This window comes from Megascapheus bottae, chromosome 27 (assembly GCF_031878675.1).
Source record: "Megascapheus bottae isolate mThoBot1 chromosome 27, mThoBot2.hap1, whole genome shotgun sequence".
Lineage (NCBI taxonomy): Eukaryota > Metazoa > Chordata > Mammalia > Rodentia > Geomyidae > Megascapheus > Megascapheus bottae.
In genome coordinates, this window is record NC_143535.1 from 8,513,028 (window position 1) to 8,535,204 (window position 22,177).

Consider the following 22,177-nt stretch of genomic DNA (forward strand, 5'->3'; position numbering starts at 1 on the left):
GAAGAGCTAAAATACCAGGAGGTCCAAGCAGGCATCTGGGAATTCTTCGTCGGCCCACATGTGTCTCCGGGCATCAGGATTGGCACTGAGGTTTCCCATCAGGTTGACACACTGGCAGAAGGCGGAGGTACTGGTTAACATGGGGTCTCTCCTCTACAAGAGAAATGGAAGCCTCAGAGAACACGTGGAGAAGTGCTCCTTCCTAGAGCAACCCTGATGCCCCAGGGGTCACCATGGCAACAGGATGAAGGCCAAGAGGGCAGACCCAACAGGGCCGAGAGGACCTGGCTCAGGCCTTTTCCTTCTCAGAGCCGCCATTTCCACCATTGCCAGTTACTATGGTGTGGCTATGGTTCCTACTTGGTCCTGGCATTTTTTCCAGTTCACCAAGTCCTCTCTCCAGGGAGAACTCTCACTTTCTATCCTTGGCCTTATCAGCTCAGACAGCTCAACTGTCTTCCTTCCAGCTGATTTCCCTTTGGGGAAAAACCGTGTTAGGAAGAGGCTGAGGGAGACAGATTCCTCCCGTCTTCCCCTAAAACATGGCTCATGTGCAGCCTGCCCATATGCTGCCTCCACCTGTCCCACCTGTAGTTGGTTTGACAACTGAAAACTGAGTTGATTCCAGATTTGAATAAATGACAAGTCAACAGGAGAGACAATGGGTTTCTGGGCTATAAACTGTATTTACACAGTACTGTCTAAGTTTCTGAGTGCCTGTCATGGAGGAGGGGCGGAAAATTTTGGGGTTCAGGGAGGCTGCTCACCAGGACACCTGTGAGCATGGGCAGGACTTCTGGAAGGTTATTCTGGAACCAGAGCTGGAATCTGTGGAGAAAACAGCGACCAGTGTTATTTCTAATGGACACAAACTGTCATCTGAATACACAGTCACTTGGGTAACGTAGCAGATGGTGATAAACTGGGTCCCTGTGATCTAAAGCAGGCATAGATCATGTATTTTGAGCCAGAAATAGGAAAGAAAAGCAGAAAAGTTACTGGGTGTATGTAAAGTGGCTTTAAGAATCTGCTCTGATGTGGAGTGATCTCAGGGAGCAGTTCGGCTGGACTCTGCCAAGCTGACCTTGTGGTAGCTCCCTTCCCTGCTCTGAGCCTGTAGCTTCTGTGTGCCCTGCACACTGGGTGACCACAGTGCGAGCATGTACATTTGTCACAGCCACCAGGGCAGCCTCGATGCATACCCATCTCCATGTGCTGGAGTGGCATCCCACAGTCCCAGCCAGGCAGGCTGTCTGTGAGAACAAGCCTTTATCATGCAATGATTTCTGGGCAAGACCCCTAAGTGTATAGGGGAAAAACAAAGAGATAAGAAAATAAGAGGTGATGTAAAAAAAATCACAGAGCAAGCCAAAAACCCAATCAGTCAAGAGGTGATGGCTATCCACTGCGTCTCTGGCAGCCTGAGAGAACCCGACTATGTGTTTGTTCTCAATAGTCACGCAAGGGCCTGCTCCCAGAATCACCTGGATCTCAAGATCTGCGGGTGCTTAAGTCCTAAGGGACTTATACAAAATGGAGTAGTATTTGAATAACACCCACACGATCACTTGTGTGTATATGTGCATGTGTGCATGCACACGCGTGTGTATATTGGTACTGGGGCTTGAGAATTCAGAGTCTTGACTCTTACTCTTTTTTTCCCCCTTAAAGATGGCATTCTTCTACTTGAGCCACAACTCTAATTTTGCCTTTTTGCTAGTTAACTGGACATAAATGTCTCACAGATTTCTTTTCCTGGTTTGCTTCTGAACTATGATCCTTAAATTTTAGCCTGCTGAGTAGCTAGGATTACAGGCATGAGCCACCAGCTTACTTGGTCCTCTTGCCTTTAATATGTGTGTGTGTATACATACATATATATACATACATATATAACTTATTTTTTCCTAATGGATCTCACTTTGCCAATCTTCTTATTTATGTTTCCCATGTGGCTGTGAGATCCCATGTTTTGTCAATTGACAAATGTCGATAGAATCTCATGAACTTTTTGTCCTCCTTGGCCTCATACTGTGATCCTCTTGATCTCTGCCTCCTAAGTAGCTAGGATAATAAGCTGAGTTGCTACCCAATCCTCCAGCATACAGTAAATCACCTCTAATCATTACATTATGGGGTACTTAATAACATGGTGCTATGTAAATAGCTGTCACACTGAATTATTTAAGGAATGACAAGAAAAATATCTCTAAATATTCAGCACAGACATCTGTACTGAATATTTACACACTTTTTCAACCTTTTCCATGTGCATTTGATAGGACGCAGATCTGCAGATATAAAGAGCTGACTGCCTTTTGCAGTTTCTGCTGCAAACTCATGGGGCTAGGGTAGGGGTGGGGCTGCACAGACCTCTGGGAGACACCACCCCTGCTCAGGGGATCTTGTGACACTTAGGAGGGGGCTGGCCTCACCTCCCCATACACTAGCAAGAGCACCTAGTTCATCTCAAGTTGGAGGACTCTCCATTTCTGGAAATAAAATGAGACCTTTCTTCCAGAAACAAGTCTGTGAGCAGTCCCATGGCAGTGTTGGTCTTCTTATCTGAGAATTCAAGAAAGGACAGCAGGGCCTCCAACAATCTGCAGACAAACAAACAGAAAGCACTCATAAGTACCTCAGAGTGCGCTGTCCTCCAACTCCCAGAGGCTCTGCAAGGTGGGCTGGTGAGGAATCCCGCTGCAAGCTAAGCAGGCAGCATCCAGGGAGAGAAAGCTAGAAGGGTGGTCTCGGCAGGCCAGCCCTGAAGCCCTGCCAGAAGAACCTGGATGCTTGCCCTGGGGTAACCTGGTATCTCCGGCTTCCTTTGGCCCTGGACATGAGGGCTGGATGCACCTCCAAAGGCTGGACCTGACCTCTTACAGAATGCTGCACGCTGGGGAGTTTGAGGCTGGTGTATGGAGAGAGCTTCTCAGATGTGGGCGGGCTGCCCACGGAGGTGAGTTTTTATCTTCCCTAATGAGGGGTGGAAAATCCCTGTCCCATGACACATGGAAACCATTTCAATCAAAGTGCTGGTTGGAACATGATGGAACTGGGGCATGCATGCTACAAGGTCTCTTAAGGCTAAGCTTAAGAGATGCTAAGCGTTTACCAATCCCAGACTTCCTCAGAGCCTCTCCCAGAGTTCCTGCTGCTGGACACCATTTGTTTTAGAATTTGTTAGAATTCCTCCTCCTCCAGCCATGGAAATCTCTTTTCTTGGTCTTAAAGATGAATGCGAATGAATCTGAGCAGCACAGGGACTGTGACAACAGCCTCAGAGCATTTAGATTTAGTTGTGGGAGACCCAGATAAGTCAGTTTCCTCATGGGGCGATGCTCATTACCTACAGAGGACAGCGTGTCCCCTTCTGCCACCTCCCGTCCCTCTGGCTCAGAGGCAGATTTTCTGCTCTGTTGACAAGCAGCTGTCCCTGTGGGTGGACTGTAGGTCACAGAAGACGCTCATGGAACCAATGAATGCACTGTCACCCCAGTTAGAGGTGACCCTGAACCACATACACCTCCCCAAACTGTAAACACAGGGAATCCACATCCATGCTGGGGATGGCATTTGTGGCCACTGCCAAGCTGGGTGTGGCCCATCCCCTAGGCACTCCCCAAAGCTTCTCTACTACAGAAGCAGGGGCCATCTTCCCCACCTGACGTGCGACACCATTCTATTCCACTAGTCAACAGTCATAAAATGTCAGGGAAACAACTCGGAATGCTGACTGCCTTTAGTTCATGTCTGTCATGTGCACATGGCAGGCTGTGACCAACGCTGCCATTCTCTGGCTGAACCACAGGAAATGGCTAAGATGAAAACATAGTTTTCATACGTTCGCACTAATAATCTGCTGATAAAGAAACTTGAAAAATAAGAAAGCTAAAACGAATAAAACAAACAATAAAGAGAGACACTGCAAAGCACCAGGTAAGGTTTGTAGAAAGCTTTCTTAGGACAGAGGCTATTCTATCTCTGTAGCCTTGAGCTGTCAAAATTTGTTCCATTAAGTCATACCCTGCTTTGTTTTAGAAAGGGTTCAGTGAAATGCAGATAACAGTGCTTCCGCTGGGAACCCTGGAGCTCCCCCTCAAGGGCTGTGTCTGTTAGTGATTTCTCATAAAGGCTGATGGCAGACACACATCCAAGCCCACAGGAGGGCAACAGGCCTGTCTGTACCTGTCTGTGGACGGATGGCTTGAGATGATGCCGGAAGAGCGCCACAGAGTCTTACCGGGCCAGGTCAAGGTGGCTGATGACGAAGCTCCGTCCCGTCTCTGTCTGGGTGAGCTGAAGAAGTAGGCTCAGGCTCTGCTGCCGGATGGCCAGGACTGGGGAAGTCAAGAAAGACAGCAGCACCTTGCCCCTGTCTGGATGCATCACAAGGAGTCGTTGATTTTCCTCTGCAAAACACAGGGGTGTTTCTCGTAGGCACCACAGTGGCACCGAGTCCAGTCCACCTCGACAACTCTAGTGGAAAAACACATTTCCAGTCGTTTAGGTGGATAAGAGGAGAACCCCAGAGCCAGGCCTGATGGGTCAGGGTAAACGTGGGGTTTTAGATTCAGTTCTTAAGTCCTGGGTCCCCCGGGACCTCATCAGTAAGCTGAGAGTGGTAATCTACCTACTGAAGATGAACAGGATTCAGTGACTTAATATATGATTGTGTAGACAGGGATGGATATTCACTATTTCCTTACTAATGCCAGAAGGCGTCTCCGTGTGTGGGCTCGGAATATATAAGCAAAGGGGAAGAAATCAGCTGAAGGGGAGACTCGTTTTAGACCATGCACAGACAGTGGCCACAGCAGCCTCTGACACCCAGCAGTGTCTGGAGATGCTGGCTGACAAGTCACACATCCCAAGACAAACTATTTTTCCGTCAGACAGGAAAGCAGACACTCCATCCGTCCATCTCATAAGCATGAGCAGCAGTCTCGTGAGACTTGGAGTGTTCACCACTTACTGGGCAGCCAGGCAAGAAGGCTCGGGAAATGTAAGTGCAGTGCAGACCTTGTTCCTGACCCACACAGGCTTTGAGGGAGGGGTTGAGAGGTCTAGACATCAGCTCTCCAGGCTGCTAGGGACAGACATCATGCCTGGCCTGCAGCGTGATTGGCAGAGATGACCAGGCTTACCGTTCTCGTGGCACACTGCCTGCCAGAGCTTCAGGACAGACACACAGACGGTCTCTTCTACTGCATCCTTTTTTGTGGCAAATAAGCACCTAGAGGGGACAAGGAAGGTTAGCAACAAGAACACAGTCTCTGTTTTCTTTCTACTTGGTTTCACCTTCAGTCTCACCAGTTTCAAGTTTAAGAAGGTAAAAATTTAAATGCAGAACCACAGGTCACCAGGACTAAAGGACTGTGAGGACTAAAGGACTGCGAGGACTGAAGTCTTGCGGGGCCTGGTTCAGGACACAGGATGAAGAGGACAGGTCCACAGAGGGTGGCAGCGAGCCAGGAGCCATGGCAGACAACTCTAGCCCATGTTGGGATATTAAGTCTCAGGATCATCCAAGCTCAAATTGACATATAAAATAAGTTTAGATGAAATTCTAATGGCATAACTTCCTGTTATGATCTACACATTCAAAGAGAGGGTAGAGGATAAGCAGCAATCTCGGAGATGCTGGGAGAGCAGTCTCTCTCCCACTGTGATGCCCAGAACATCCATGATGCATGCTGCTGCCTCCCTCTCCATCCATGTCTGCAGCCAGGCTCCACCCTTCAAGCTTCAGGGTGTTCATGTGGAAACTGTACGAAGGAGGGGACCCCAGTGGATGGTGGGGTGAGTGCACAAAGTAATACCACTCCCTGTTTCACCTATGATGGTTGTGTCCCTACCTTCTTAAGACTTCGTTGTCATTGATGATACTGAATCCACTGTGGGTTCTGAATAAAGTACGTTCTGTGCCTGAAACAGATGGGTGGGAAAGGCGTCCGCTGGTCACAAGAACTTAGTAGAGTCGATCAAGGTGACCAAAAAGCTAGCATGCGCTCTCTAGTACTCTCTCCTGTCTTTCCAGGGTCTTACTATGTAGCCCACACTGGCCTCAAATTGCTCCTGCCTCAGCTTCCCCAGGCTAGGATTAGAGACACATGCTATCGGGCAGAACTAGAAACAAACACCTTTTTATTCTGAAAAATGCAATTACCAGCAGCCATAGGCAGAGGAACTATTCAGAAAATGAGGGCAGGTTGGAGGAGGTCCAGGTTAGTGCTACAAGTCACAACTGGGAAATCTTTAGAGAGTCTCCAATTGCTCAGAAATCTCTGGAAAGAAGTGGCACACCCATCTGGTCTTAAATATTTATTTCCAAGCTTTTTTTCTAGGCTCTGGAGAAGAAACTGCAGAACCTCCATTGTATACTAAAGGAAAGCCAGAGATGCCAGGGTTTGTACAAACAGCCTCTCACCGCAGACCAAGAAGGCTTTGGTGTTGACAAGAACTGGGAGCAGAAAGAAGTGTGGCTCTTATTAGGAGAAGAAAACATTTCTTCTGAACCTATGTTCCTATGTGAAGTAGGCAAATTAGTTGAGGAGAACTAGGTAGTTTATTCCATAAGATTCTCTACAGGGTACCACCATAGGAAGTTTTGAGGGGAAAGGTAAGTGTAAGGTGTTTGGGGAATGTGTGATGACTGAATGTAGAGGAGAAATACATTGATGCAAGTATTTATGACATATGAGGCATGTGAAGGGTGCATGCAGGTCTATAGACCAGGAGAGGAAGAGCTGTGTGTGTGAGTGTGCATGTATATGTGTGTATGTATGTGTGTGTGTGTGTGTGTGTGTGTGTGTGTGTGTGTGTGCGCGCGCATGCGTGCACAGAGTATGTCCATGTTCATTAGAGAGGATGGAGGGGTTAGGAGATTATTCAGAATTTACACCAGCACGGATGTGCACTCCGGATCTGCAGGAAGGATTTCTCGGCATCACAAAGTGAAGCTGGCCCTGCATGCTGACTGCACTCCCGACCCCACACACATCTGGGGCTTACCCTGCTTCATCATTTCCGTCAGGATTTCAATTCCCCCTGCATAAAACAGAGGTGCCTGGTTGGGCTTGGAAAGGGTCTCCAGGAGATTTCGGGTTGTTACACCTGTGTTCTTTCCTGAAGCCAGAAATTCATTGGCTTCCTTCTCTTGAAGATCTGTCTTTTCCTGAAGATCAACCTGTCGCAGGTATTCTAGCAAAATACGCAAACAACAACAAACAACAACAGAAACAACAAAAAAAAACAAAACAAAACCTCTCACAAAGCAATACTCTGATGATTATATCCACATAAGAACGCTCCCCCTTCCTTCCGCCCTCCCTTCCTCTCTTTCCCTCTCTTCTTCCCTCCCTTCCTTTTTTCTCCCCTCCTTCCTCTGTCCTTTTCTTTTCTCTTCCTTTCCACCTTTCTTCTTTCTCTTCCTCCCTTCCTTTTTCCCTCTATTTTTCTCCCTTCCTCTCAAGGATGGGGGGCCAAGAAGATTAAAAAAAACATAATTCAAACTCTTCTTCAGCAAAGAAAGAGCACAAGCAATGTAAATTATCTAGATTCTTGAAACCATGTGGATTCAGAATGATGTGAAAGCTCTGTAAGAAGACGGCACAGAGGAGAAAGGCACAGTGGCAGAGAGAAGCAGAGAGGAGGCTGTGCAGGGAAGGGGCTGCTGGCCTGGGGTGGGGGGCAGAGAGGGGTAGGAAGGTCACAAGTCACCTATGGAAGGAGCTAGAAGGGGAAAGAGACTCAAAGATGATAGCAGGAACGGACTCACCTTTCACCTGTGTCTGCAGCTTGGGGTTTATTTCTAAGATCTTCTGATAACACTCCCTAGCCTGGAAAACAGAAGCAAGACTTTGAGAAGAGGTTGGGGGTTAACAGTGATTACAAGACAGGCAGCAGGCATCAAGGATGAGGCTTCATCATTATTGCTTGCTCCTAGCCAGCCTGAGTGCTCCGCACCAGAGCTGGCCAGGGAATGCAGTGTGTGCATTTGACATTTTGTTTACACTCTTCAGATTCTGTGGGGAAACATGTATTATTTCAAAATTCATTTGTGCAGTCAGACACAGTCTCTGATGCAAAGTATCCAGTCTTACCTTTTTGGGGTGGACTGTGTCTATTCAAGATAGGAATAATCCTAATGTAAATGCAAAACTTTCATATGACATTTACAGTGAAAAAAAAAAAACAACAGGAGGCTAACTATTACACAAGCCCACAGGGAACTGAGGAGTAAATGAAGCTGGAGACAGTGTTGACCAAGAGGTGGGAAGAGGAAAACAGGCTGTCTCCTTCAGTACACAAGCTGAGGGCCAGAAAGCTCACAGTATAATCTGGAAGCTGGGAGGAGGAGAGGGGGAGGACTGCAGGTTGACCTCAGCTCAGGCAAACAGTTAGTGAGACCCTATCTGAACAGCAAGTCAGGTGTGGTGGTATACACCTGTAACCCTAATGACTCAGAGTTGCAGGTAGGAGGGCGGTGGTCCATGGCTGGCCTGGAACAAAAGCCAAAGACTTCTATCTGAAAAATAACTAAAGGAGGAAGGGCTGGGGGCACGGTTCAATTGGTAGGGGCCTGCCTAGCAAGTGCTAGGTTTCGAGTCCAAGTACCATTAAAAATGTACAGTGTAAGAAAATAGGTAGTATGGGGTTCTTTCACTGGCATTTTCTGACTCTATTGTGGAGCTCTACCTCCAGGTCCCATTTTCTACTGGTTGTTCTTGAGACAGCGACTTGCTTTCTGCCTAGACTATGAGCCACCTGTGGTAGGCTTCTTGTAGCTGTTGAGGTTTCAGGAGCATGCCAGCACACCCAGCTCCCCTCTGCTGAGATGGGGGTCTCATGTGCTTTCCTGTACAGGCTGGCCTGGAATTGTGATGCCAGAGTCTCATACCTCTTGCGTCCACTGAGAACTTACCTCCTTGTAGTTTTTCAGGGCCAGGTGGGCTTTCCCCATGTGGAAGTAGGCCTTCGTGTAGGTTTCGTCACACTGTGTGAAAGAGAATGGCTGATGAGATGTCAACACATCCCTCACAGAGGGAAGACAGACATGTGTATTCTCAGGACAGCTACTCGAGTTGACACTCACAGCTGTTCTGTGTGCCTTGACTGTTCTAATTGTTGCCTGTGAGGGGTCTGAGCGAAGGAGAAGGTTCTCTGTCCATGATGCCACTTTTCATTTTCATTTAGTGAGGCACACCAGAAGCCATTGGCTTGAAAGAGTGCTCGCTTAACGGGGGTTCAGTGTTAGAATCACCTAGAATCCTGTCTACATTGTTCCCCAGGACCAAAGGAATTACTGTGTAGGGTGGGACCCAGGTGTCAGTTGTGTGTTCTGCTCTCCGGGCCAGGTAACTACGCAGGCAAGTCCGGAGAACTAACTGATTTATTGCAGGACAGAGAATTGGCTCTGGGAAAACAGCTGGAGCTACCCCTGTTTATGGGGGATCAAGAAGTTCTCCCTCCTCCCAAGTGAACTACAACACATATATAAGTCATGCCTATCATCTAAGGTCTAGGGGGGCATTCCCTTCTCCCTTCAAGGCAGTACTGAAACATATGGCTGAGACTATTCCATTCAGGGGAAGGGTATTCTGCACTGACCTGTTCTCTACTTTATTAGAAGTCTGCAATGAATTATTTGGCCCAGAGACACAAATATGATTTAAAATAGCTGGCTATATTAGCCTCGTGCAGTTACAAGGCAGTATGTACGCTGGGTGAGATGCCCTGTAGGGACTAAGGGGTAGAGGAAAACTGGCCTATGGACACACGAGGCCCTCAAATGACTTGGGACATGACGAAATGGACACATATGCTTCCCATACGCTTCTTGGCAGCTGCTCTCAGCTGTCCACAGAGGCAAATAAATAGTTTTCATGGCCCACAAGTGTATTTTAATTTTTGTCAGGTGTGGGGCTTGAACTCAGGGCCTGGGTGCTGTTCCTGAGCTGCTCAGTGTGTACCCAGGTCCCAAGCTGAAGGCCTGCACGGTGGCCTCTATGGATATGTCATTGAGAAGCAGTTGTCACTGTGACTCCACCCACGCCCATAACCAATGCAAAGAGCCACTCATAGCTACTGCTCATACCAGGCCCACCCTCCTCTGACCACATGCTCACACTCAGGATCCCCTCGGATGAACCTCAGGCTCCTTTTAAAGGAATCGTGTCATCGAGGAAGGTTGTATTTCACTGTGTGTGAAGCGTTCTGCCAGGAAAGAAATGATTCCGCTCCTAATTGAAAGCAGCCTCACTGCCTTATCTTCCTCGACAAGGAACATCAGTCCTGAAATATCATCACACCGCTCGTCTCTACCAATTTAAAAGTGTCAAGAATGTTAAATGGGCGTGAACGCGCTAATGCTAATAATAATGGTACAGAGAGTGCAATCTGTTCTTTGGATTCACCGTTTCCACACAGAACCAGCGAATATTACTACTTTTAGAAATTCCTGGTACATTCTGGCCCATCTACCCCAACCTCTCAACCAGTGAGCCCAGTTGGTCTTTTAATAAGGCTGCCTACTGAGTACCTGTGTGACGGGGCCTGCTTCCCCTCACCATTAATTATGTTGTATTATAATTTGGATTTGGGAACAGGCCTTTGTGGAAACTATATCACCCCAGGGGATGATGTGGGGGGGGTTAAAGTTTGAGGCAAGGCTGTTTACAGTATGTAGTGAGGAAGATGGCTTCTAATCAGACTGACACTGGCTTCATGATCCTGCATACATGACTTAATTTATCTCTGAAGCTTAACTTTTTGTGAGAAAAATCAGGACAGCAGTGGGCCGGAGCAGGACAGAACAGGCTGTGGTGGGCATGTGGCCAAGGAAGACCCCCCCACCCCTGCCCTTGCCTTGTTTTTTCTCTTACAGGGTGATGGTGGAGAAAAGAAATTGGGATCAAATAAGGGGGCAATGTGGGTTTGTGCGTCTAGGGAATGAGAAGATTTAACACTGTGTCCACCTTTGGGCAACTCTCCTAACTTCAAGGCCTCTCCAGTGTCTTGTTGTATACTGTATCTTTGAAGGAGAAAAGAAATGAGAGGCTCCAAATACCAGTTCTGGAAGATCCCTTGATTATTGTGAATGATCATGAGCAAAGGCAACTTTCTAATTCACCTCCATTTCCTCTGCTTACTTGGCTCCTCCCCGTCAGAACAATCAAACAGGTGGATGGGGCCAGCATGCCGCTGTGCACGGCACTCTCGGTTGAGCTATGGTTGTTAGGCCAGCCTAAATGTGTTCTCCTAAAGAACCAGAGCCCCAAGGATGCACCTGCAGCATTCTGATGCCTGCCTTTGTTTCACTTAAAATAATATTGACATCTTAAAACAAACAGAAATACAGCCATTTGAGGGGATAGGTGGGGTTGAGAGAGATGAGGGAGAATGATGGAAGGGGCAGCATTGGTTAAGATGCACTGTGCTCATAAACTGATATGCTTAATTGAGACTGTGTACAAGTACTTGAAGATTAAACAACTATAACTACATAAAAGTAAGGAGATTTTAGAGAACACAAGGGTTTCTTCAAACATTAAAAACAAAGAACATTCCTGCTTCTTGTTTGCAGTCAGCAGTGTGTCAGTGCAGAGACCTGGGAAATGCTAACTTTGATTACTTAGCTAAAGACCCTTGTGACAACGGAGCCCAGGGAAATGTGGATTGAGGGTTATTTTAACATCTTGTCATCTAAAATAATGTCCCGAAGGAGTGATCACGCCATTTCCAAAACAAACAGGCCTTCCTTCAATGTACATGAGATTGTTTCCCTTAGCAGGTTCTGGAAGGAATACTTATGTAAACCATGGTGTTGTGTGCCTGAGGCCTGACTCAAGTTGAATAATACTTGTGATCTTTTTCCCCTCTACAAATAGGGAACAGTATAATATATTTCCAATTTATAAGGGCTGAAGAAATAGCTTCAATGGATGAGATTTCTAGTTTGATGTAGACAAAAGCACAAGATAACCAATAGTGCAGGCGTGGTGGGTATAAGGCCTTCGAAAGTACTGGCAGAGCCTCCATGGATGTGCCTGCTCTGATCTAGGCTCTGAGCATTATGAGCCCTGCAGTATTACATCTCATTGTATAGATGAGGACGCAGGCTCTAGCTTCAGCTCAGACCCTTCCCTATCACCAACTAGCAGTGGCCTCCCTTACTTTAGGATTAAGACATCTGGACTGAGCAGACCCAACCCCAGCACCTGGGAGAGGAGATAAATCTCTTACCTTCAGAGCCCATTCACAATCCACCAGCACCTTCCGGTAGTCCCCGAGTTTACTGTAAGCCTGTCATGATACAGATGGACACTTAAACGCAACTCCCACAGAGCACTCTTTGCTTACCACAGGAAGAACAGCCACAAGAAGTAACTGTATCTGCCTGGCTGTGTCAGGCAGGGACCTGGCAGGAAGCATATGCACACTGGGGATCTGAGTACATTTTGACAAGAGATCACAGACTACAGCAGGATAGTGCTTAGGGATCACCTGGGGGCATTCCAGAACCCCAGGGCTATCAAAGTGAGCAGTCACCACCACAGAGAGAAATGACATGAGCTGAGGCCTTTACTTGGCCTTCAAGGGAGTTGTGAAGCCAGGAGGTGAAGTACCGGGATCTCAATGCAGTCCTTCCTTCTGATCTCATTGGCTGAACCTGAACAGGAACTAGAGAGGTTGAAAGGCTGAGGCCTCAGTGTGTCTTGGCCAGAGCCTCGGTGTAGAGCAAGCCAGAGGAGGATCAGGGATCATAAACAGAAAATGGCCAGCACACTCCCCACATGTGCAAGGAAGAGCTCATCTCTGGCGTCCACCCTGCTGTGAGTGCTCCAAGAGGATAGCAGACATTAAGGGAGAAGAAACTTAGGAAGCTATTGCAAACCACACAGATGTGGAGATTCCGGTGAGGAAGGAAGGCCAAGCTCTAAGAGGGGGAGTGGCTTTTCCAGGGTCCCACCAGTCACCCATAATAAAGTCAGTGCCACACGTAGGCTTGTCTGTGACCAAAACCATACAGAGGCTCCGTCACATTCCAACACTACGATGAGCTGTTTACCCAGACAAGCCATTGATGAGGTCCATGTTCCAATTCGTGGGGAATAAACAGTCAACCAAAGCAAGGGGAAAGCAGGCAGTTTCTGAGTTTCTGCAGGGCAGCTCTTTGCTGTCATGGAGAGCAAACCGCAGCCCAGCACCTTCATTAACCTGGGCTGTGGACTGAGGGAAGAAAACACTTGGAGCTGTCTGTTACAAAGTACCCTCCTTCCTTCCAGAGTCACGCATTTGAAAGTCAGCAAGGAAGCAAGTTAGCATCTCCTTAAGAGACCCACGAGTCTCCATGGGATTTCAGAATGTCTCCACACAGCCTCTTACTTTTTATACTATGGAAAATTATTCAGCCATGAAGAAGAATGAAACTATATCATTTGCAGGAAAATGGGCACAACTGGAGGTTAATGTGTCACGTGAGATAAGCCAAGTTCTTTTCCTTTTTAGGTTTGCATTCAGCACCCTGTAACTTCTCCATTCTCCTTTGGCTTTTTCACATTTTAAGAACTATTTTTTTCTTTTCTTCCCAAATGGTAATTAAATGCTAAACTTACTTAAATTACCCTAGCAATCTATTGATCATAACATTAATTCTGGGACAAAAACAAAGCAGGGAAAGGGTAGGGGTTGTTATTTATTTTTGTTGCTGTTTTTTTTTGTTTTTAGCAAGAAACACTCACAGGGTCCTTATTAAGTGTTTTCTAGCACTGCATGGAAACAGGAGAAGCATTTTAAAAATAGTCAATGGCTTTCTATTTGTCTCTGAATTAGCTTTCTTCTTGGGAAGCCTGAGAGAAATTGTTCCCCCAAAGCTTTTCTTTGAATTTACTTGTATTAAACCAGACTCACTGTTCGTGTGATTCTTTAGAATTTTATCCAAGATTTGCTGCTTAAAATTGAGTACAGTAAAAATGTAACTAATTTAGATGAACTGGAGGATGGGCAGTCTAATGAGATATGTCTGAATTATATAACATTCTCCAAGCAATTCCATTTTATTGCTTTTGGAACACTTCAAAGTCACAATACTGAATAAGCATCTATTGGTAGATGTTTCTAGGGACTTGATTTGGAGATAAATCAAGACGGGAATGTAATTGTAGTATTAATTGCTTACATTTAAATGACTCCCCTGAATTGTCAACAGAAACTTAATTCCTTAAATGCAATTATTATGGCTCCAATGTTGTGTAACTTAGCGAGGATGCACTGAAGACTTGCTACAAGCAGGGCACTGGGGGAGGAGGTATATGGCAACTGTTCACCCTCAATAACTTTATAATTTTGCTATCATGAGATGTATGGTACTCAATCAAGCTTTAGGCATCCTATCTGTCAATTTATTTCCTAATACAAGTTTTGCCACACTTAGGGTAGGCAGATGACACCTCATCACCAGTTGGATGTTTGCCATGGGCTGAACTAATGACGTTATACTGTGCTTGGAATAATAATTGTTATTATGATTATCCATTACTCGTATTATTCTATGCCAGTACTAGGGCTTGAACTCGGGGCTTGGCATTATCCCTTAGCTTTTTCACTGAAGGCTGGAGCTCTATTACTTGAGTTGCAGCTCCACTACAGGCATTTTGGTGGTTAAGAGGAGAGAAGAGTCTCAGGAACTTGTCCATGCTGGCTTTGCACCATGATCCTCAGATCTCATCACCCTGAGTAGCCAGGATTACACTGGCAGCTGGCTTGTGCTTGGATTTATTCAACATTAAATACTGTTCCCTGCCCAGATTCCCTGGCCTTCGCATGTCTGTTTCTTGCTATTGAGGCTCTTCTACAAAGCACAGCCAGATGTCCCCATGTTACAGAGAATGGGAATGATGAGCACTGTGAAACCATGTCTCCCTCTGGGAAAGGACACAGAGTCAAGCTCATCCCATCCCAGTCCTGCCCAGAGGTCCTGACCATCTGGCCATCATGCCCATCTATCTGCCAGTCCCTGAGCCACAGGGACTTCTGTCACACCCGGTGGGTGGGGGGAACCCAACTACTTCTCAGGGATAAGGTCATTTTGTTGTTGTTTCAACTGACAGCTGTCAGCTTGTCCCTTCATTAGGTATCAGGTAATAAACATCGGGTTGGTGGCTCCGCCTAGAATCCAGGGGAACAGATCCCCTGCATTATAAAACTGAGCTGATCTTCCTCCCCCGCTTCAACTCCAGTCACAGAATCTTAGAGAGGGATGGACAGAGTGAATGGTCAACACTTGCCAATGTGCCACCCCCGCCCCTCTCCCCACCAGTGGTACCATCTACTCTTGTCTTGGTCTGTGGTCGCAAGGTTGGTGATCACTGTTCCCTATGAACTGTGCCGCCCCCCACCCCCTCACCCCCGCTCGCCCTGCCCGCCCTGCCCCTGCAGCCCACTGACCTGTGCCCGGTTGGTGTACAGCACCTTCATGTCCTTCATCTTCTCCAAGCCTGCGCTGTAGTGCTCGATGGCGAGTTCATAGTCGCCCCTGCTGAAGGCTTCATTCCCCTTCTCTCTTAGGGCTGTGAGGATGGAAGGAGCGCTCGCAACACACGACCCCAGCTTCTTCCACACTGCTCTCCCCTGACTTCCCAATTCTGCTCCGAAGGTCCTAGCCACCATCCGTCCTTTGGCACTGCCCACTCTGTTCTCTCTACAGCAGTTTCAGAACCTGTCTCTTTCACCCCTACCCCCCCCCCCCACCTCCTGGTGTTTGAACTCAGAGATTGGTGCTCTCCCCGAGCCTCTTTGTGCTCAAGGCCAGCACTCTACCGCCTGAGCCACAGCACCGCTTCCAGCTTTTTCTGAGTAGTTTATTGGAGTTAAGAGGCTCAAGGACTTTCCTGATTGGGCTAGCTTTGAACCATGATCCTCTCATCTCAGCCTCCTGAATAGCTAGGATTATAGACATGAGCTACTGGTACCTGGCTTTTAAGTATTCCCCTCCCCCCAACCTATCTACAAGTCTTCTAGATGACATCTCAGAGAAAACATGTTTGTGTATCAAGGCTTGGGACCACTTTGAGCTTGTCACACATCTAAGGACCCCTGAAAACAATCTTCTGTCATATATATCCAACCTCTCGCATACACAGTATGGATCTTCCTTTTTTCCCTCTGCTGACTCACATTTGGCTTTCTTATTTCATTTTTCTCTCTGATTCCCTCATCTGGGGCTCAGGCTAGCTAGGGATGCCTTGTTCTCTTCTTTCCCTAATGAAGGACTCTGACCTGCTAAGACCATCCATATGCCTTAGGAAGAGGGCAGACTGAGGCTGCAGACCAGAGGTAAATGACCACTAGATTCTGTTCGGCCAGGCTCCCATGACACAGCCCCAGCTGCAAACCATCACCTGGGAGCAGAACTCCAGCTCCTCCACAGCGGCACACAGACTCCTGTGTGCCTTTCCCAGTATAGTGAGGGGAAAGACGGACAGTTACCATCTGCTAGCACTTTGTTTTCCATTCTTCTCTTGGCTCGCTCCTTTGCATCCTTCTCCACAGATGCCAAAAAGGCCTCTGGCAGCCGAGGGATTTCAGACATTAAGAGAAAAACACACATATGGCAATCAGTTCTCTAGTGGAGAGTCCAGACTGAGTGTACAGCCACATTTCTCACGCGTGCACATGTGGGCACACACGTGCACACGTACACACACACAGACATCGCAGAGTCAATTAAAGTGACATTTTCCTCCCTTGACATTAAATGGAAATCTATGTGATGCATTATTATACATGATGACTGTGACTATAAATTATGTCTTTTAAAAGAGATTTTCTTTGAAGACACTTCCCCCCCCCCCCGACCCCGTTCCTTTTAGCATAATGAGCTTGGAAGCTGAGCAACAGAGAAACTTCTGCATCCCTTGAGCAGAGAAAGGCAAATTAGATGACACAGAAGAAGTAAATTCAGTTTACAAAGACTGGCCAGAAGAAAGGACAGCAAAGTCCCCCGGCACTGTCCAATCAGGCCACTGCTAGAGCAGCTAGGGATTAGCAGGTTGTTGGTTATGGTTACTTAGAAGCCCAGATGCTAAAATTTAAGGTTGGAAGTTACAATCAGTAAAAGCTGAGTCTAAATGAATAAAACACATTGGGAAGAAAGATGCTCCTCTTACCTGGATTTATTTCATCTGCATTCTGCAAGGCGTGGGTTATCATAAAAACAAAGAAACATATTTTAAAAACCTACTCATTACTTAATATGCAGCTAAACCCAAAAGGGAAATCAACTACAAATGAGGAATGAGGTCATTTCTTTTAATCACCAACATTGAAAGGTCCCAAGTTTGGGGGCTTACCCAAACTGATTATAGGTACTGTTGCTAGGGGCTGAGAATCAAGATTTTTTCATATCCTGGGACATCCCTCAGCCCCGCCCCGCAGTGATGGCGTGGGTCAGATATACACATGCATAAAATGCATCACATTAACAGAACAGCTGGCACATGAGCTCAGTGGGTAGAAAGGCTAAATTTTCATTCAAACAAACCCAAAAGCCTGTTTAAAGATATCCCAGAGAGACTAAGCTGGGGAAATCCAGAGTTTATACTCCCTTGTGGAAAATAACATTAACAAATCTAAGAAACAAAAGACTGTTCCAGCTCTCTCAGACAGCAGGTATTAAATTCCCACCCAATGTAGGTCTTCTTGTTCAATCTACTTATTTAACACCATAGCAGAACAAAACCTTCTCAGAAGCTTGTGGAGGGCTGATGAGGGTCTTGTTGGTGGTGATCCGACATTCGTCCTTCTCTGGGTCTCCCTCCATTAGCAGAAGTCGTTTTTCTGTCTCTAGGACAGCTTTCTGCTGCACCTCTGGGTCATCAGAATTCATGTCTTGAATTAAATTGGCTAGAGAGGAAATCAGATGTGAATCAATCAAGCTGAGTCTTCAAAAGAAAAGTAAAACCTTCATTCATTGGAAAGGATGGTGGAGAAAATTAATGGGGAACATCTTAAGGAAGGAAACTAAGGCAATAGAAAGCAAAGACAGAGCAATGAGAGGTAAAATGGAACAATTGAGAACAAGATTTGTCCGGAAAGAAAGCTGCCAGAGAATTTAGGCTTCAAGGAATAGTTTCAAGCCATTCTTCAATGCAACCGTAATTTGTGGAAAGCTTATTAGGAGGTAGACAGTCTACCAAATGTTATAGACAGCAATTGGTAAAAAAAAAAAAATCTTTCTGGGATTTGCTTTTGTGAAAAGCTTTTGATCTTGTGTAGGAGACAAAATGCAAGTACAGGCAGCTCTGAAGTTCACATAACAATAGCCCTTAACTTCCTCCCTCCCTACCTTTTCTCCTACTTGGATTTGCAGCAGCCAAAGCTCATCACCTGGCAGTTGTCTTGCCTGGTATTCAACTCCTTTGTCCTCCCATCTCCCCTAACAGATGAATCTATTCACCTCACTCCAGTTCCAGAAGCATCTATCCACCTCTTTACTGTCTTAGAGGAAGCGTATCTCATTTCCTGGCAGGGGTCCCCAAGACAACCATGAAAGCAAATCCCTATGGACCCACACTTTTGAACCTCTGCCATCCCAAGTTCCCAAACACTGCCTTGGCTAATGTAAGTCAGGTGGCCAATCTAGATTTAAAGGGTGGAGAAACCGACCTTTTTGATTTTTTTTAAAAGGATTTATGACTGTTCTAAAAAAAAAAAAAAAAACAAACAAACCAGAATGTGTCATAGGCATTTAAATAGTTTTAGCAATTTTAAAAAGAAAATTACATTCTTTTGGACTCTTTTTCCCCCTCTTACTAAGATATACAATATTTCTACAAGCAGTGCAAAAGAAAGAGTTGTCATTCTTCCAAGTTCTGATACAGTTGGTCAGACTTCTAAACTGTTGCCACCCAAAGGAGAGTGGCTCTCACTGCTTCAATTTACATTTTTCTGAATATTTCTGTTCCTATTCATGACCAATTTTGTAAAAACAGGTAATCTGTCCACTTTGCATTAATTTATATAATTTCTTTATACATACTGGGCTGGTTCCATGTATTTCTACATATCTTCTCCTTGGGTATGGACCTATACTATCATTCATGAAAGCTTATTTTGAAGAAATTTTCTTTTCTTTTTTTTTTTTTTAATTTCTTAGTTTAAACCACCCAGCCTGTGGTATTTTGTTTTAGCAGTCTCAGCAGGCTAATACAATTGCCTAAACTGAGTTCGATCATATTATACTTTGCAAATCTCTGGTTCTGTCACATATCATTTTGAAATAATTTCCTTAATATGTTTTTGCCACTGAACTAAAAATATCACAAAGGAAAGTAATTCTTTTGTCATCCTCTACATTGCCTAAGAATAACATAAAGCCCAAGAAATTAATGATATAGACACCATACAAACCCAAGCTAGTTAAAAAGAAATGAATTAAAGCAGAACCTCAACTTTTCAGACAAGCCACATTTCAAATGCTTACTGTTTGTGTGTCTAGTGATTGCGCTGTGGCCACTACACATTGTATAGCATCTCCATCACCGCAGGAAGTTCTACTGGGCAGTTCTGGCATAAAAAAAATCCCTGGGGGAAATTCAAGTAGCCATCCAAGAGAGACAAAAAGGTCAAGTAAGGAGCATCTCATATCAGAGACTGGGAGGGAAACAGCAGTTTGCTGTTGTTCAGGTATGAGGTGGGGAGAGGAAAGAGAAGTAAGGATGGGGTCATGTGAGGACTGAGATGCTGATACAGAATTTATTGTGACTATGAAGGAATCCAAGCAGAGAACGGTCTGGCCAGATTTGCATTTCAGATACATTTCTCTGTGGGGAGTAGGAAACCTGGGAGCAGGGACAGCAATTAGGGGTTGTTGAAAGTCTATTGAGAGGAACCAGAATCAAGGGAGGGTTGGAAAGGATGGAGCTGGGGAAAGATACCGAATGTGAGGGCTGATTGGATGCAGGGTGAGAGGGTGGGAGGAGTCCAGCGGACTTTTGGAGTTGTGGATGATAGGGCCTCTCACTGAGACCAGACAGAGAAGGTAGGGCTGCCACAGGGAAAGGAGATGGGGAGAGACACTAGGACTCAATTCTGTACACATTAAGTTTGAGGCATTTGTGGGCCACAGTAATATGATCATCCAGGCTGAGGTTCTGAAAAGAAGGCTGTGTGACAATTTAGGATGTGGGCGTCTCCACCAAAACTAGGATGTACAGACAAGTGGGCCAAGGCCAAAATTCCTGCAAGATCATTCAGGGTAGAGCAGAGGAGAGGTCTGGCAGGGAACAGACACAAAAGCATGTCGGTATGTGCTACTTACGAAGTTACCCAAGCCGTTTTCAAACCCACTTTAATTTCTACATCCATCCCACCTGCAGTATTTTAAACAGTATTTCTAATTGCCATGTAAGGTGTGCTTGCTTGTTTTAGCCTCAAACAAGCTCCCTGAAGTCTGAACAGGAACGGGCTGGTATGGCATCTTTCGAATATGATGTGTAAATGCAGAGTGGATTCTCTGAGGCCCTGTCTGTCTTGGCTGCCCACAGGGAGAGAGAAGATGATCATCACAAACCATATGACCAAAGACAAAGCCATTGTTTTTTGTCTTGGAAGCTCAAAACCAGAAATGGATCTTCCCTAAAACACGAGAGATTTTAGATCCATCAGGTAGGTTCTTGAGCAAATCTCCTTGAAGGGAAGGCCCCTTGAAATAGGGGAGACAGCCCTTCCCATTTCTTGCAAAGAGACAAAATATGATGGAGAGCTATGGACCTGAATTTCAATCAAGATGTTAACAATGATAACAGTTAACAACCAGAAAATACTTTCCCAAGGCTATAACTTATTTCTCAATACCCATTCTGTTTAATTTCAATTACTTTTTTTTTTTAGAATAAGAGTCATAAACCTGTCAGGTAACCCAGAAACTAACATAGAGTCATCATATCTCTTTAGCCTTTCTACTTCTACCTCTCAAAAGCAGAATTTAATTTGATGTTATTGATTGGTACTTACTGATTTCATCCACATTTTTAAGAAATTTCTCCAAGTCTTTGTCTTGATACTCAGCCATGGTGGACCGGAGTCCCTAAGGGAAGCAGCATAAATTAGAAAAGATATAATAAAACACTAAACGGAACTGTCAGGCTTATTAGCCTTCTAAGACTAACAGCCACATCATTATTTTAAAGACATATTTGTGTTTATAAATGTCATGCATAATGGCAGTGATCTATCTCACTATCTGCTGGTGGAGGGCCCCGGAACACTCATTATTTGTGGTATTACTTCCAGAAAGCTGCCAGCCCTCCCTCCACTGGGGAAACTGTGGTGCAAATAAATAAAGCCACCATCAAGCACAGCATGGAAAACAGGAGGATAGCTGACAGGTCACACGCTATGGTGGAGAATGCTAATGGCTGGCTCTTGTCTTAACTGTCTTGGATCTGGCAGGTGTCAGGTAATCAGAGACCAGAGACTGCACAATTTACATCTAAATGTCTATACTTGTTTAAGTCTGGCTGAAAGGATTAGAACTTAATACCAAGGTGCTTCTCGAATCTTCCCTGAGACACTTGGATGCATTACCTCAGTATTGTTTTGTGCTGGTATTAGGGCTTGAATTCAGGGTGTGGATGCGATCCCTTAGTTTTTCTGTTCAAGGATAGCTCTCTATCATTTGAGTCACTGCTCCACTTCTGGCTTTTTAGTGGCTAATTGGAGAAGAGTCTTACTGGGGTTCTTGCTCTGGCTGAACCACAAATCCTCAGATCTCATCCTTCTGAGTAGCTAGGTTTACAAACTTGTGAGCTCCCAGTGCCCGGAATACCACAGTTGTTTTCGAGTGAGACGGATGGAATACTCAGTGGTACTCAAAGCTCATCCCTCATCATGAAAACACATCCCTCTACCTCGGGCCTTAGAGACTCTCAGACCATAAACCCGGGAAAGCGCCCAGGAATGCGTCTTCTAAACCTCCTCCTGGCGGTCCTGATTCACAGGTAGGCTCAGGTATCACACCTGTCATGGAATTATGATCCTGCCAGGAATAAGCTGAGAGTTCTTTGCTCTAAGTCACAGTCTCCTTACTTCTTCCAACCACAAGCTGTGTGACCTCAGCTCAAGTCACAGCTTCTCTGAGGCCTCATCCGCGTTATGGGAAGTGGAGTAGAAA

The 22,177-nt window shown here is 45.8% G+C and overlaps 1 protein-coding gene across 1 annotated transcript in view; it reads right to left on the reverse strand.

Moving 5' to 3' along the window:
- The window catches only part of Ttc12 (tetratricopeptide repeat domain 12), a 28,695-nt gene that overhangs the window by 5,768 nt on the left and 750 nt on the right, over positions 1 to 22,177 (reverse strand). The window contains exons 2-16 of the mRNA XM_090319501.1: positions 21,019 to 21,091; positions 17,744 to 17,907; positions 17,172 to 17,193; positions 16,492 to 16,569; positions 15,451 to 15,572; positions 12,247 to 12,306; positions 8,927 to 8,998; positions 7,781 to 7,841; positions 7,015 to 7,203; positions 5,859 to 5,928; positions 5,148 to 5,236; positions 4,244 to 4,412; positions 2,511 to 2,603; positions 768 to 828; positions 16 to 153 (exon numbers count right to left, since the gene is read on the reverse strand). Coding sequence (XP_090175627.1) covers positions 16 to 153; positions 768 to 828; positions 2,511 to 2,603; positions 4,244 to 4,412; positions 5,148 to 5,236; positions 5,859 to 5,928; positions 7,015 to 7,203; positions 7,781 to 7,841; positions 8,927 to 8,998; positions 12,247 to 12,306; positions 15,451 to 15,572; positions 16,492 to 16,569; positions 17,172 to 17,193; positions 17,744 to 17,907; positions 21,019 to 21,076 — 1,446 coding nt within the window. The 5' untranslated portion in view covers positions 21,077 to 21,091. The remainder of the gene's footprint in view (positions 1 to 15; positions 154 to 767; positions 829 to 2,510; positions 2,604 to 4,243; positions 4,413 to 5,147; positions 5,237 to 5,858; positions 5,929 to 7,014; positions 7,204 to 7,780; positions 7,842 to 8,926; positions 8,999 to 12,246; positions 12,307 to 15,450; positions 15,573 to 16,491; positions 16,570 to 17,171; positions 17,194 to 17,743; positions 17,908 to 21,018; positions 21,092 to 22,177) is intronic.